Genomic DNA, 16,151 nt, shown 5'->3' on the forward strand with positions numbered 1-16,151 from the left:
CTCTCATTCCCCTGACCTGTAAATTTGCATGATGTAAATTCTGGAAAAGCAGTATAGATCCAAACTCATCTACTAATGTCTTTTTTTTTTCTTTTTTTTTTAAAGTGTGTTGCACAGGATTGCAGTCTAGGGGGATTTTCCTTGCTTTGTACACTGGACAGGGGTAAGATAAAATATTTCCTTTTTATATACAGACATAAAAGATAGACAAGAACCTCCTGTACTGATAAAAACCAAACAGCTACGCAACAAGGAGGGAGGTGACTTCCTTTTATTCACCTGTGGTTACGCTGAGAACACCCAGCCACTACTTCACCCTTCCCAGGAACCCTGCACCCAGGCTGTCAGGTTACTCTGTACAGACAACGCTGACTGAGCAACTGCACCTTCCAGCAAGTCCAGGAGGTGAGCCTGGGCGAGGCAAGGTGAGGCACAGGCTGGTGGCTGTGGCCGTGCAGCACATTGCCCCTGAGCCGCACGTGTTGGAGCGGCGGGGGCATGCAGCTGTGCAGGGGGAAGCTCCCAGCAGCACGGCGACGCGGCGCGCTGCTGCTTGGCTCCCTGCTGCTGGTCATTGCCCTGGCACTGCGCGGTGTCACCCGGCCCTGCCGTGATGCCCACCCCCGCTGCCGTGACCACCTCCGCCAGGCTCTGGAGCTGCCCTCCAGACGAAGGATCAACTGCTCGGGGGTTGTCAGCGGGGACCAGCAGGCTATCCAGCAGGCACTCCTCAGCAACCTGGAGAATAGAAACAAAAGGGTACCCCTCACACCCGAAGTGTACCTGAACATGACGAAGGACTGCAGCAGCTTCAAGGAGACCCGGCGCTTTCTAGAGTTCCCGCTGAGTGAGGAGGAGGCCGCGTTCCCCATTGCCTACTCCATAGTTATCCACAACAAAATTGAGATGTTCGAGCGGCTCCTGCGGTCCATCTATGTGCCACAGAACGTCTACTGCGTCCATGTAGACAGCAAGTCCCCAGCCACCTTCCAGGAGGCCGTGAGGGCCATCGCCGCCTGCTTCCCCAATGTCTTTGTGGCCAGCCACCTGGAGAGGGTGGTCTATGCCTCCTGGTCACGCCTGCAGGCTGACCTCAACTGCATGCAGGACCTGCTGCGGAGCCCTGTGCCGTGGCGCTACGTCCTCAACACCTGCGGCACCGACTTCCCCATCAAAACCAACGCGGAGATGGTCCGCGCCCTCCAGCTGCTGCAGGGGCAGAACAGCATGGAGTCCGAGAAGCCATCGTCCTACAAGCAGCTGCGCTGGAAGTACCACCACGAAGTGGGGGAGGCCATCTCACGGACGGCCACCGAGAAGCAGCCGTCGCCGCTCAGCTCGCCCATGTTCACGGGCAGCGCGTACGTGGCGGTGACACGGGCCTTCGTGCAGCACATCTTCGAGGACCCCACGGTGCTGCGGTTCCTCGAGTGGGCCAAGGACACCTACAGCCCCGACGAGCACGTCTGGGCCACCCTCACCCGCGTGCCCGGCGTGCCGGGCGCCCTGCCCCACAACGACAAGTTCGAGCTCTCGGACATGAACGCCCTGCCCCGCCTGGTCAAGTGGCAGGACCTGGAGGGCGACACCAGCAAGGGAGCGCCCTACCCGCCCTGCACCGGCCGCTACCAGCGCGCCGTCTGCATCTACGGGGCCGGGGACGTGCCCTGGATGCTCCGGCAGCACCACCTCTTGGCCAACAAATTCGACCCCCAGGTGGACGATGCCGCCATCCAGTGCCTCGAGGAGCACCTGCGACACAGGGCACTGCGCGCCGCGGGGCTCTGAGGGGAGCCCGGCCATGGACCGCCCCGGCGGCGGGGGAGGAGCCGCGGGAGAAACCCCTGAGGAGAAACGGCGGAGCCCCGGGGTAAGCGGGGACCGGGGGGGGAATGGGGGGTGCTGGGCTGGGAGGGCGCAGCCCCCCCCCCGCCTTTCCCCCTCCTCTGCCCGGGGGCGTCTCCTCGGGCAGGGCGCGCATCCCCGGCGGCTGCCCCCCGGCCGCCCCAGAGAAGCGGGGCCGGTGTTTTTCCCGTTCCCCATCCACTGACTGTTGGCAGAAGTGACGCCAGAGCACCTTTTTGTTTTAGAAAAGCACGGCCAGGTCACAGGCCAGGGTGACCCCGCGCCCCGGCACGAGCACAGGTGAAGCCACGCAATGGATTTTGTAAAGCTCCTAGCACCTGCCGCACCGCTCGGCTCAGCGTCAATTTGCTTTTGTTTCAGGCACTCTAGGGTTGTTTAACTGCTGTCAGTAGCTGCTGGCCATAAAAAAAAAGGTTTGTCAATAAAATCAAACATACTGAAATAGGTGGCTTCCTAGTATTCTGTGTGCTGTATTCACCTGAGGAGGACTAACTGCTCCCAGGCAGAGCCATTAAACTATTAAACTATTTCATCAATCTGCACCCCGCTTCTCCATCTGTAATACACGTGGAGGGACGCTCAAGTAGTTAACTGTGTGCTAACCTACATTTTCTAACATCTTCCTCTCTATCTGTCCTCCCAGAGAAGAGAATATTATAAGGAGTGCTCTCAGTAATGTAATTGCCACATCCAATAGTGTGTTGGGCCTTTTAGATGAACAAAACACCTGACTTACTCTTTTTTTCCTAAACCTTCTTTAAGTTGTAAGGTCTGTGAACTGTATTTCACCTGTGTGTACTTTACCCACCTCACATTAAAGCCGGCTACTTCCTGTGGATCCAACAGTGCTCTGCTACCTAAGGTGGTGAGGATTTAATAGAGTTTTGTTTATGCAATCAACAATTTTGCCTAGTAATTTTCTTATCAGTAAGCACTCTTACCTTTTAAATTCAAAGTCTCCCATGGAGAACAACCATTAACCAAAGAACATCTGAAGCAGTTCCACAGCTTGCTACAATAATGACTGAAACTACACAGTTATTTAAAACATTGATTTAAATAGGATGAGGAGATTAGATAACTGACCTGAAAAGGTGTGCCACTGCAGTTTGGTTGGACATTTTAAAATAAATTCCCTTGTAAATGCTGATTTTTAAAACAACACTGATTTCACAGCAATTGTTAAAGGTAAAACAACAAAAACAACTATCAGCTAGACAAGCTGCCAATTAAACAAATACCTAACCTATCATTGGGAATTTATTTACCCCAAAAGACTGAATGAAGCAATAGTATTACTGGTCCCACTAGGAAGCTTTTTTTCCAGGTACTGTAAATAGAAATCAGCTGCAATAGCGATTTAAGCTTTATGCTAATCTGTTAATAGCATGCAAAACTTAAAATGGTTTCAACAGCCAATTCAGCATTGAATAACAAATATTCACCTCTGCAGTACATTCATTTAGAACAGAATTTCTATGCTAACTCAGGGCACGAACTGAAGTTTCCCAACATGGCTGCTACTAAGCCATAGCTGCCGATTTTGATTTTGACAGTTGGAGCTCTTTCTTTTACTGTAGATTAATATATATTGACCTAACATGGTTAACTAATGCCATTGGCTCACTGGTGGGATTGGGATACATTCACATTTCTAGGCTAAATCAGGCAGAGTGGGGTCAATGTGTTTGTAGTTGTGTGAAGTCTGTATGTTGTCTTTTTCCCTTGGACAACAGAAAACAAACATTCACAGTTGTGGAGAAAAAAAAAAAAGCAGTTCACTTGTCTATTCTAAGGAATTTTATCAAAACCAATCCCCTCCATCCATCAAACGTCTCTAAGAAAAACTAAATGTATTTCTCCAAGAACCTTCGGAGCACCTACAAAGAGTGAAAGGGTGCTTGGGGTAGGAGGGACCTCAGGCTGAAATAGTGACAGATTCCCAAGGAATCGACATCTGAAGTATTTTGCAAAGAAAGATTTATACTCACAGGTTACTTACAGATTCGTTACAGTAATTTTTATCCCTGTCAGTCTGTAAATATGTGTAACTTATTTGGTTTTCTTCTCTCAGAAATGCGAAGTATTGCTTGTACAGACTAAATAACAGTAGATGTTTTATCTATTGACAGAGACTGACCTGACCAAAAAAAAAAACAAAAAACAAAAACAAACAAACAAACAAACAAAAAACCACTTGAGATGGAGAGAGAGCAACAAGAACCTAGATTTGAAAAATACAAAATAAGCCACTTCAGATCAGTTCCACAGTAAGTCTCTTGGCAGAGTCACAATAACTTCTCTTTTAATCACAGAATCACAGAATTTCTAGGTTGGAAGAGACCTCAAGATCATCGAGTCCAACCTCTGACCTAACGCTAACAATCCCCACTAAACCATATCCCTAAGCTCCACATCTAAACCTCTTTTGAAGACTTCCAGGGATGGTGACTCCACCACTTCCCTGGGCAGCCTGTTCCAATGCCTCACAACCCTTTCGGTAAAGAAGTTCTTCCTAACATCCAACCTAAAATACCCCTGGCTCAACTTAAGCCCATTTCCCCCTCGTCCTGTCCCCAGGCACGTGGGAGAACAGACCAACCCCCACCTCGCTACAGCCTCCTTTAAGGTATCTGTAGAGAGCAATAAGGGCGCACCGAGCCTCCTTTTCTCCAGGCTGAACAAGCCCAGCTCCCTCAGCCATTCTTCGTAGGACTTGTTCTCCAGACCTCTCACCAGCTTTGTCGCCCTTCTCTGGACCCGCTCAAGCACCTCGATGTCCTTCTTGTAGCGAGGGGCCCAAAACTGAACACAGTACTCGAGGTGCGGCCTCACCAGAGCCGAGTACAGGGGGACGATCACTTCCCTAGCCCTGCTGGTCACACTGTTTCTTATGCAAGCCAGGATGCTGTTGGCCTTCTTACGTTAATGTTAATGTTATCTTAATGTTACTTATTACAATCTATGTTCTTCCTGGTTAGAAAGGGAAACAGATAATTCAACATTTGTCAACAATTGAAAGAGCTTGCCCATTAAATACGAAGGCCTAAGTGGAACCAGCATATATACGGAAGTTTTACCTCTTCTCAGGGAACTAGTCAAGCCACATACACAAAATATTTTTGTGCTGTAAACATACACCTATTACATCATAAAAGCAATGCCTTACAGAGTAACAAAAATGAATGAAAGGTAATTACATCAAAAGGGTTTTAAAGTATATTTAGCCTTTAAATACAGTCCATCTGCCCAACCCACCAAAAAGTTTGGGTTTTATTTAAACATGTCTAACTTGAAAAGTTGGTTCTCATGAATTTCTAACTCATTCTTTTCTATTTCTATTGTGAGGCTTTGCTCCCAAGCCTTTATTTATGGCTTATGCCATAATATTTTGAGGCAATTGACTGTCATTGGTGTGTTTGGTCAGTTAGACAGAAACAGGGGTGGAAACAGTGAGTAGCTGGACTCTCATTTGACACCTCACGGGCTGTATGGAGTCTCTGACAAAATATTTATTTTTCCAACATGATTATACTATTTTACCATCACCAACAGCATTCAGAATTTTGGATTACTCACAATTTATCTCAGATAATTTGGTTCCAAAAACAAAGGCATATCTTGTGCAAATTTATTTTCAACTCACCCTTCTCCTTTCAGTAGTGACCTAATTTCTTCTGGAGGAACATGAGGCTACTCCCAAATACAGAACTTGTACTAAGATAATAAGATTCTGACAGAGGAATGTTCACAGCATTTCCTTTTCCAAAGACATTAGAAATGTCATATTTATGAGTTCAGTCATATGTCAAAGCAGTGATACAGGAAAAAAAAATTATTTATATGTCTCCTTATCATTACAAATGACAATAAAAAATATCACTCAACACCCATATGGAACTGTGTATTCTGGAGATCTTGAAGTATCTCAGAAATAAAATAAATAGCATCATGAAAAATCAGTGATGGGGTACAAAGAAATGATGCATCTTGGCAAGATTAGTTGCAGAACCAAAAAAAGAATAAACTTGAAATAGAGTAGGACAAACCCTAGCCCAAAGTAGTAGTGGCATATCCAGAATACAGGTCTGTCTTTAAAAAAAATAGGTTAAATGCCATATGAACTTAATCAATAAAATCCTTGGCTATCTAAATTAGAAATATAATCATATCAGAAATAGTACTGTTAACTTGGTCTAGTTAGAGTATGAAACATCTACTTACGACGCGTCTGTTGGTAACTAACAACCTGATTTTTAAATAAACCACCAGTTGTTTAAGGAGGAAGTATGTTGCAAATTGCCATTTGCCTTTCAAGATACTCACAGGAGGAAGGTGAAACTGTAATTCTGATGTCTAGTAACAGATGTATTCTTTTTATACACACCTGGTATTAACCCAAGTTTTTTGTCACTTTCTTTTTACAAGAACAACCTAAATGTGAACTAAAACTGGCGTAATACATATTTAAACAGAAGGTCCGTAAACAGCTCTTCTTAACTATATTCAGGAGGGTCTACTTCCTTCTTGCTTTGCATTTCTTTCATATTTTATATGGTCTTCTCTTAAGCGTTCTGTAACAAAGAAATGGGTCAATGGAAATAAATTCAGAGTAGAACAGGTAATAAATTCTGAAGAAAAAAAATAGAAGCAAACACGACCTATAGAAGCAAAATATTGGTAAAATATTTTCTATTGTAAATAAAGTTGATTCAGCCATCGATTACTATACCATAATATGTCTAATTTATACAGTAGATTTGTCTCTGAGCAAAGCTATTTTCCTAATGAAGGATTCTAAATCATTCTAAATCATTGAGGCTGAAGTCCAGATCTCCCAGTACTGTCTTACTGAAGTTAACATGTTCTTTACCATACTCCTACTTGTCTTCTTTTTTTTTTTTTTTCCCTAAACATTTCCTCCAGGAACTTTTAGAGCACTGAAAACCAAAACCAAGTCACTAGGACTGTAACTGAAATATTACTTCCTGTGCCACTGAGGATCCTCAAAAGCAAATATCCATGTATTGGCCGTACCTCTTATCTACTTCATTGTACCTAATAGTCATTGTGTCACATTATAAAATGACCCTGACTAAACTTGTCTTCTTGAAATTTGTCATAAATCCTTCCTGCTCAGTACTTACTGTTCTTCCTTGATTTGTCTTTCATAACATCCCTGACTGAGTAAACAGCTTGCTTTAGCTAACATCCGGTTTTATGCACTTTAGAAATTAACATAATCCCTTTTTCTCATAGAAGCCCTGCTTACACAGGCAGTGACCCATAGCCACTTCTGTTTATGGATTTATTTCCTTTTTCTCACTTTTTTTTTCTTTGTTTCTTTCTAAATAAAAACATCCACTGGAGCTCAAGGTCAAGATGCAAAGGTATCTTTTGCTTTTTCTCCACTAGGTGGAAGTCACTGTAACCTTTATAAAATAAATTGACAAAAAACAACAAATAAGCAAACAAATCTGTAACAACAGGATGAACCGAACAGGTAGCAGCAAGCAAACCGATGCTGTAGCCAGTGAGATAGTTTGTCTTCCACTGGACATTAATATAGCTTAGTACAACAAATGTTCAGTTAATACTTTAAGGTAAAGGTTCAACCAATCTGCTGAGATCACAAAGCACATCAATCATATGAACATGGAGGGATTAGCAGAAATTCAAACACAGGAAACAGCAAACGGCCAGAAAGGTATGAAGAAGAGTACAGTAATAAAAAGCAGGAAGAATACTGGCACCAAAGCCCTTTACCTTCTCTTTGTCCCACTCTCCATCAGTGAACTGAAATAGCCTCCACAGAAACAGCAGATCAGGGGCCTGGACAAACACCATCCCAGAAATGTGGTTAGAGCTGAGAACTGTGCTGCCAAGCCAGTGTCAGAGCTTGTCTTGGCATCTGTGAGGTTCAGCAAGAATTAACTCCTCCAGGGGCATAGGCAAGTTTCTCTTCTGCAGTGAGCAGGCAGCAGTCTTTATGCCATAGACAAGTACTCTTTAAGGCATTCGTGGAGCAATTCAGAAAATCAAAAAGGTTATTTTCAAGAATTATTTATGCCTCAGTATGCCTCAGCTATTTTCTAAAGAGATAGCAGAGTTAACAGGGTAAATAGCTTATGCTGCTTGGGGAGTTCAAGAAAATTAGATAGCCTACAAAAAGGGGGCGGGAGGTGTATACACTTATGCATGTTCTTTCGTCACATACACAAAATCAATACTAACATCTACAGCTTTCAAAAGTAAATTCACTAAACAGACACACCAAAGAGTGGCAGCTGGAGCTCTTGCACTGTAACATAACCATGCAAGGAACAAGGGTGCCAAATGCTTCTCCACTGCATATGCAGATTACCTTTTGGCTCTCAAGGAAAACAGCCCGCAAGAGTGAACTACAGGCTTGATTACAAAAAGCTGAAGTATTCAGTAGTCTGTATGCATCCAGATTTGATCCATGTCACAGAAATGTCCCGCAGATGCAAGAACATCAGATACCTGCATTACCTAATGGTGCACTATCATGAAGCAAAAATATGAGGATTATGTAAGTTAATTTTAGGAACAGTAAGTATTCGAGCTTAAAAAAAAACTATTTTTGCAAGCTAAATTCAGAATACTTGGAAACCAAGGATTCCACCATGAGAGTGGAAAACAAGTGGTTTTCAGAACAGCTTGATGCATTTGCAGTAACCAGAACTATCCTATGTCATCAGACAATTGTAAACAGAGATACCAAAACAGAATCCACGTCAAAGAAAGCTTCTAATACCACTGATAACAGGCCAGGCAGCAAAAATATAAGCATCAAGGTACATTTGCCTTTCCTTCCTTCAGTTTTGGTTTGGTAACTTCTCTTTTCCTGGCTTTTTGTACAAAAGTGCCTTCAGACTTCCAGCTGCAGAGAGGAAAGGAGTGTCTTAGGTTATAGAAGCACATGCTTGTTTGTCCATTTGTTCCCCCTCGTTTGTATGCTGTTTCATCTAAAATGTTCCCTTGCTCCCAATTTGTGTATACTTTCTATCTTTTCACACAGATTCTCGCAGCGCACAGTCCCTTCTTTATCACTGTGCCAGAAACAGATTCTTTCTTGTCCCCAGTCACTCCAGTTCCTCCAAAATCTTTCAAGTTTGTTGTGTATTTCTTTTAAAACTACATTACTATTAGCAAAAGGAAAAATCTCAGTTCGGAAGCATCTGTAACAACATATTTTTAATCCATGTTGTTTTGCCACTCAGTTAACTCAGGCGAAACACCAGGCTAATTAAGAACATCAGTTGCACTTAAGCATTGGCACATTTTTCCACTGCAGAAAAACTTGAGTGCTTTAAGTACAGTGCATTTAAATTCAGTTCAGAATACTCATCTCCTTTTCAAATGTTTCCTTAGGCAAGGCAACATTCAAATCTCAGTATTCAAGTGAATGGGAACCACCAGATAAGTAGGGTATACTGTTCAGAGTCTTACTGTTATGTATCACTACAGAGGATACCAAATCACCTTATCCTTCTCCAAAGAACCACGTCTAGATCTCTTGTGAAACTCTTGCCTCTTCTTGTATCCTGTTTTTAAAAAAAAGTCAGTAAAATCGTCCTGAATTTATGAACTTTATCATTCCTGTTCCTGCTCACATTGATTTGAATGTCAACAGTTACTAAGTAGCAGACATCTTTGCCATCAAAATTATTTCTCCTTTTTGGTATGCCATTTTTCATAGCATATATAGAGACATTAAACAATTTGCTTTTGCAGTTACATATTTCCGTTCAGCTAGCAGCTAAAGTAGCACTAAGCATGGGAGCGCTCACGGAGCAGTATTAGTGTTGAAAGGCAAGAGAAATCAGATGGAGTAGTATGAAGGAAATGCAGACAAATTTATTCCATACAAAAAAATCACATCAGTGTAACACTGCTTCTCTATTAAATTTGTTTTTAATGAAAAAATACTAATACATATGCTAATGCAGACTTAATTGGAACTAAAGCTGATGTATATTTATTTGTACTAGGAGGGAGGCTACCAAGTCTTGGAGATTGAAAAGTTTCTGTCCAGAGACAGGAAGACCGCAGGGTTGAAGGTAGGAACAGCAAACATTCAAGAAGAATGAAATTCATTTTCCAGATGATTATTACAGGGGGGAAGACAAACAAACAAACAAAACAGTTAAACCTAGAAGATTGAGTATGATGGAGAAAAAAACAGAAAACCATACCTTTACATCCTTTGAGATACATGTAATTACCTCAGCACAGCCTGTACTGCCCAAATAAGAGCAGTAGTTTGTTCTTTTGGTTTCAAAATCAGTTACTTACCAATTTGCAGCTCACAGAAGACATTCAGCAGAGATACAAGGCAAAAAATTAGTCACAAACATAATACTTGGAGCAGTCTACTAAGTAAGTCCGTGAAATCTTTTCTCACTTGACAAGAAAAATCTCTTGCCTATAGAAGAGATTGCAGGTCTGGAGCATGGAGGATCCTTGTTTTCCCCAATGATCATCACTTTTGATCAAGAACACTAAATTGCATGTTTTAAACACCTCCTAAATGTCATTTCCAGGTCACAGTGGGATAAGACAGGGGTTGCCACAGAGGCAACAGTTTCAAAACTAGCCTAGATTGCCTTAGCTGTACCTCAGGGAAAAATCAATCAGGGAAGGCAGCTTTCAGTCAAATGTTTGCTTCTCATTTCTGCTAATAGAAATAGAGAATTTAATGTTTTCACTTAATGCCATATGGTTGAACATGGCATTAAGGCAGGTGAGCTGCTAGGCACAGTTTTAATATGTTCAGAAGATGTTAAAAGAGGGAAGCAGACATTATCCCAGCCCCTCCCCCCCCCCCCCCCCGAAAAAAAAAAAAAAAAAAGCATCCTTTGATGACCAAAGACAGGATTTAGAGATCTATAATAGACTGGAAAAATGTTAAAGGAAATACTAAAACTTTATTAGTTTAATTAACAGACTCAGCCACTGACATATGAAGGAATAATTCAACATACAAATTATGCTTCAGTTTTGGCACAAAGATTTAGACTGATCTGAAAAAAATAATTAACTCTGTGACTTTTTCTTTTTTTTTCTTTCCTTTTTTTTTTTTTTTTTTTAATAATTCCCAATTTCTAATAATCTGTAAGTAGTCTACTGTCAAAAATAAACGAATTTGACACAGTCGAAACAGCCAGCATTCCTACAACCACACTGGGACATGCTGTTAAGTCAGACATAGAAGCTGTATGTTACATTCATACTTCTAGTGCAGTAACTGTTTTAAGGGTCTCTTGATTGGAGTTACTTAATGGCATATTTAAATCTAAAGAACACAGTTATCCATTTGAAATCTTTAATCTCATAGCTCAACTCTTGTTGAAATCCTGATTGCCACGTGCTCAATTAAATGTATTCCACATACGAATCTATTAGATAAACATGAAAATAAGCAGCACTAGCATCTGTTGAGAATGTAGTGCGATCTTAACAGTCTTTGACTCATGAGCTGTGCAGTAATATTTTAATATTCACATTAGTGTATTATTAGCATACTGTACCATGATATTTACAGATACCTATTATCTAATAATAGATAGCTGATAGCTATTACCTATTTATGGATATAAAGATGCAGTAAAAAACAGACAAGTATACTGACCAGCATGAGCTGCTAAGTTTTTGTTGATGTCCTCTAGCATTATTTTTAAACTGCCATTTCTTGCAGTCCTAGTCAATGCAACCATATTCAGATCAAAACCATGGAACTGAAAGCCTTTTACATTTGCAACATTACTCAAAACACATTTAGACAATATTGGGAGAACATATTACTGTTTGTTCCTACACAAAGCTTTCCAATGATCACTCATTCATTCACAAGTTTTTAAATAAAAGTTTATTAGAGAAATTACTTTGAACAAAAAAAGGCAACAGTATCTGTTGTAATTTTTTTAAAAAAAGTAACATTGTGTTCTTCATGCCCCATGTGGTGAACTGAAGAAATGCTACAGGTATTTCTTCCACTGTTGTTCTGTGATGCTTTCTTAGTATGGATTAACTCACATTTGCATCACAAGAATCAAGTATGAATACAGTCCCTTCCCATGCTTCTCTCCAGAAAGTGCTGCATATTAACAGAAAATATTGCAGGCAAACCACAGTTCTATTCATTCGGCAGTATTGGAACCAGTGTCTGGAAATGAAAAAAAGAAAGCGTGAGCTATACATACCCACACTAGAGAGTTAAGCTAAAGAGAACCAGTACTATTCTCTTAATACCTTCCCCAAGCTCAACAGCATCCCCCAAGCATTTTAGAACAGAACATGCTCTGTACCTAAGTAGTTCCCTCCACTGTTATCAATGTGAGGCATGAACTACTTGTGCTCTTTCACTTCATTTAGCAACATTGAAAAGAGCCAGTGCAAAACTTCAAGGTTGTGCACACACATCACTTGCTATTACGGCACCAAAAATCCAAGCAGCTTTGCTGTAACTCGGAGCGATATACACTTTACTGCAGTCACAAGCACATCTTGCTAAGTCACGTGATCTACTGAAGAGAAAACTTTTAGCACATCCTATAACATAAGCTCCTATAGAGTGTGTGCTACTGTGTATGTCTTACGCATTTTTAAATGTGAGAATCAATATGACCTTCATTAAAACAACTGAGAGCAATTCTCTGTTCTGAACTTTTGTCAGAAGCACCAATTGACACCAACGCAATTTCTGGTATTACTACCAGTACTGCTTTCTTGTTCTTAGTGCTATAGCAAAAAGAATACTTATCTTTGGGTATAGGGAAAGACAAGTCAATGTCTACTACAATGTTTCTTTAGCAAGTCAACTCTTTGTGTAAAAATGGCTGAAATTGTAATAGCAGCTTTAAATCATCCAGTTCTTTAAATCTTATCTGCATCCTTCAGCGTGTGAACATTATTAACAAACTGAAAATAAGGTTTCCTCTACTAGCTAGAGTGAGCACACAAAAATAAACAGAGTATGATTGTATGCTTGCCTAATACCAGAAGCTGAGAAAACAAATTCTGTCAGCTGTTTAGAACTACAAGGATCCAAGAAGCCACGAGGAACTTGTGTCAGAAGTCTAGGGTATGCTTAACTGAAGTCTTTTCCATTCTCAAATCTTCCTTTTAGCATCCCTGCATTCCTCCCCGTGAAACAACCTGCACCTTTTCACACATCATTAGTAACATTCTGCCACATTGATGGTTAAAAGTTATAAGGCAGCTTGCCACAAAAGTCACTAAATGATTTTTTTTCAGTAAAGAATTTCAAGGAACATTGACAAAAAGTAACGTTGTCAAGCAGGTACGGAACAAAGTCCTATAAGCAGCGTACATGCAGTAAGCCTGTTGAGCAATACATGTTATCTAGTTTGATCTGCAGTGCCAGCCTAAGCTTTTCTTGTGCTTGGGTCCCCCAGTATCAAATCCAGCAACCAATCGCTTCAACACTTTGCTCAGACAACTGCTTGCTCAGACTCATGAAGCAGTCTTTGATTCAAATAAAATACGGTGCTGTTCCAACAAACAGGTTAATACTACAGAAATCATCACACGGGAATTCAAACTGGATTACTTCTGACTTTGTAACTGCTGTAGTGGTAGTAGTTCAACAACAGATGTCCAGCAGTCTCACACATTCCTATTTCAGTGTTTGGCCATAAGAGAAGCATTCAGCTTGCTTTTGTTTTGTTTTGCATTATGTGTAAAAGGGAGTTCAGAGCCCTACTTCTTGTCTGAAAATACAGTCTTGCCTTAATTGGGCATTTGGTCAAATCTTTCTATAAACAATCAAGTCTTGTGTCTCAGCTTAATTATATCATAGTCCATACTTACTTTTTCCATCACATGCTACAATTTTCACTTTATCCACTTTCACAAGTTCAGTGACCTCCCTAAACTCAACATCATTCAGTACAAATGTCCACACGTTGTCACAGAACCTGTATGTATTCAGAGACCCCTTTAAAAAGACAAGAGACATTTTCTATAGGAAACATACCAAAAATATAAGAAAATATGATGTTTACTGTTTACAGAACTACATACCTTCTAGAGCTATAAATCAGTTAACCATAAAGCCAAGGGTCAACATGAATGCATGCAAACATAGCAAACAACCAATTGAGGAAAACTGTAGTTTAAATGCCCTCCAGTGGCCGAAGTTTTCAAGACCACATCGTGATGTTACATGTATGCAAAGGGAAGCTTCATAAGCATGCTAAGAAGGCTTGTACCTTTTTTAATGTGTATAAAGGATCTGCATAACTTACTTCAGTATCAGAAAATTTTTTTTTTTAAATATGGGATATAAAAAAAAAAATCAGTAACAGCAGTGATCATAACAACATGCAAATTCTGCAACTGTAAATAAAAAAATAATGACAAAATGTAGGTATGTGGCATAAAGGGGTATCACCCTATATTCTATAAATTACTGTATTTGTTGATATGCACACCTTCTAGCCTTCATTTTCCCCTATTTTAAATTGACTCTCTTGGAACTTAAGTTACACGTAAAATTTTTAGTTCTCTACTTAACGCATCCTTAACACTTTTCTACACCGCATTACGTATACAAAAAAAGTATACAAGGAGAAAAAATCTCGAACATGTGTACATGGAAAAATAATTTAAAATCCTAAAAGAACACTTTGTTACTATATTCTGCATAGACTGCAGAAGTATTAGGACAACAGTATTTTCTTGAAACTGCAATCAAATTGACATATAACAATTTGCTGGCTATCTGATGTTAATTAGGGTGGGTGGCTGAAAAAAAAACAACACTTATTTTTCTGCGACATTCACAGAATACAGATGCAAAATCATTCAGTGATTTGCATAAGAGTAAATCTACAACTCTTTTCATATCAGAGCTCTGGGTGAAAATCTGGCTTTATCCCACTTGCAAGGTACAACTGAGAGAAGCAAAAGTCTCTCCATTTACAAGACACTGAGGATGGCAAATGCTACCCATCAAAGCATTTCCCTCTTCTCCTTCCTTCATTTTCATCTGACCATATCTCTGCTTTTGATTTTTGCATTCCTCCAAAACTTTCCTGGTTCAACAATAAGAGGATAAGCTTTACGATCACATATACAACATGTGTGCAGGTTGTCATATTTCAGAGTCAAAAAGAACCTTTGTAAGTTTCCACTCAGAGCACAAAGTTTTTCCCGATGTTCTGCATTACCATGCAATTGCTGCGGCTCACCAAGGACTTTGATGTGGAGTTACCTTACCCTGAAATTGACTCTGTTCCGGACTCGTTGTGCCAGTGCTGAATTGATAGCTTTATCAAACTGAAGTAGCACCTGAAGGGCCAGCTGAGGAGTGATTTGCTGTGACTGAAGCAGTTTAAAAAAAAAAAAAAAGTTTTGAGTTGTTTCAAAGTTAACTCAAAAAACGCACTAAAAGTTAAAAACATCACTACAAAGTTTACATGAAGCAGTTCTCTGGAAGAACGCTTTACAGAAATATTACACTCTTGTATTTATTTTCCCACGTTAACTTTGGAAACAAGGCGCTAAGAGATTTGTGCTGTACAAAGACCCCGACGGAGGAATAACCATCGGAAACGAGCGTCAGAGCAGCAAACGGACTGCGGCGCTCTGGGTTCAGCTGGCTGCCCGTTTACTGGGCCGAGCGACCGGGGACAATGCTGCTTGAAAAACACACACAGGCCAGACAGACAGACAGACAGACGCTTTCCTTTGTCTGGAGCGCTAGGCTGAAGCCCTCCCCCGTGCCCCGCCGGTAACCCGTCCAGCCCGGCCCCGGGCCTGCCGCAGCCCCCGCACCTGTATGAGCTCGTCCAGGCTCTCCTGCAGGCTGTTGCCCAGCGTGGTGTTGCGGTACAGCTGGTACGCCATGCTTCGCTCCGGCGGGCGGGACACGCTGCTGCTCAGCCACGGCTCCGGGCGCCCGCTGCGGCCTCGCTCTCATCAAAAAACCCCGAGGGGAAGCGCACCTGGAAAACACAGCGCGGCCTCACTGCGCCGCACGGGGCCCGGCGCCGCCACCGCCGCCGCCACCGCGTCCCCTCCGGCCCCCCCGCGCCCCCCGCACGGCCCCGGCCTCACCCGCCCCAGCGGCCGGAGCAGCAGCGGCGCGGCCCGGAAGCGGAAGGCTGAGGGAGGAGCGCGGCGCCGGGGCTGGGGAGGGGAGGGAAGGGGAGAGGCGGCTGAGGGGGCTGAGGCGGGGAAGCGCCACAGGGACGTCAGTGGGAAAGGGAAGGGTGGTACAGAAGAGGCAGGGGAAG

General features: G+C 42.1%; 2 protein-coding genes across 3 annotated transcripts; one reads left to right on the plus strand and one right to left on the minus strand.

Moving 5' to 3' along the window:
• Positions 1–498: 498 nt before the first annotated feature.
• On the plus strand, positions 499–1,788 carry GCNT3 (glucosaminyl (N-acetyl) transferase 3, mucin type). The gene has a single exon (XM_032195220.1). The coding sequence runs from the start codon at positions 499–501 to the stop codon at positions 1,786–1,788; it is 1,290 nt and encodes a 429-aa protein (XP_032051111.1).
• Positions 1,789–10,797: 9,009 nt separating this feature from the next.
• On the minus strand, positions 10,798–15,989 carry GTF2A2 (general transcription factor IIA subunit 2). Of its 2 annotated transcripts, XM_032195242.1 has the most exons (5): positions 15,973–15,989; positions 15,691–15,860; positions 15,133–15,237; positions 13,723–13,849; positions 10,798–12,055 (listed from the first exon to the last, which is right to left on the minus strand). In XM_032195242.1, the coding sequence occupies exons 2-5, from the start codon at positions 15,760–15,762 to the stop codon at positions 12,030–12,032; spliced, it is 330 nt and encodes a 109-aa protein (XP_032051133.1). In that variant the 5' UTR covers positions 15,763–15,860; positions 15,973–15,989; the 3' UTR covers positions 10,798–12,029. The 2 variants fall into 2 exon arrangements, with proteins under 2 accessions (XP_032051133.1, XP_032051134.1); XM_032195243.1 differs by lacking the exon at positions 15,973–15,989 and having other exon boundaries at positions 15,691–15,872.
• Positions 15,990–16,151: the final 162 nt, after the last annotated feature.

This window comes from Aythya fuligula, chromosome 11, assembly GCF_009819795.1.
Source record: "Aythya fuligula isolate bAytFul2 chromosome 11, bAytFul2.pri, whole genome shotgun sequence".
In the NCBI taxonomy this organism is placed as follows: Eukaryota; Metazoa; Chordata; class Aves; order Anseriformes; family Anatidae; genus Aythya; species Aythya fuligula.

What these genes read in the sequence shown, in the direction of transcription:
- GTF2A2 (XM_032195242.1), bottom strand. Translation starts at nt 15,762, where the DNA reads ATGGCGTACCAGCTGTACCGCAACACCACGCTGGGCAACAGCCTGCAG. An exon ending in GCCTGGACGAGCTCATACAG is followed by an intron (nt 15,238 to 15,690) that starts GTGCGGGGGCTG and finishes AAACTGCTTCAG; the next exon opens with TCACAGCAAATCACTCCTCA. An exon ending in GGAACAGAGTCAATTTCAGG is followed by an intron (nt 13,850 to 15,132) that starts GTAAGGTAACTC and finishes GTCTTTTTAAAG; the next exon opens with GGGTCTCTGAATACATACAG.
- GCNT3 (XM_032195220.1), top strand. Translation starts at nt 499, where the DNA reads ATGCAGCTGTGCAGGGGGAAGCTCCCAGCAGCACGGCGACGCGGCGCG.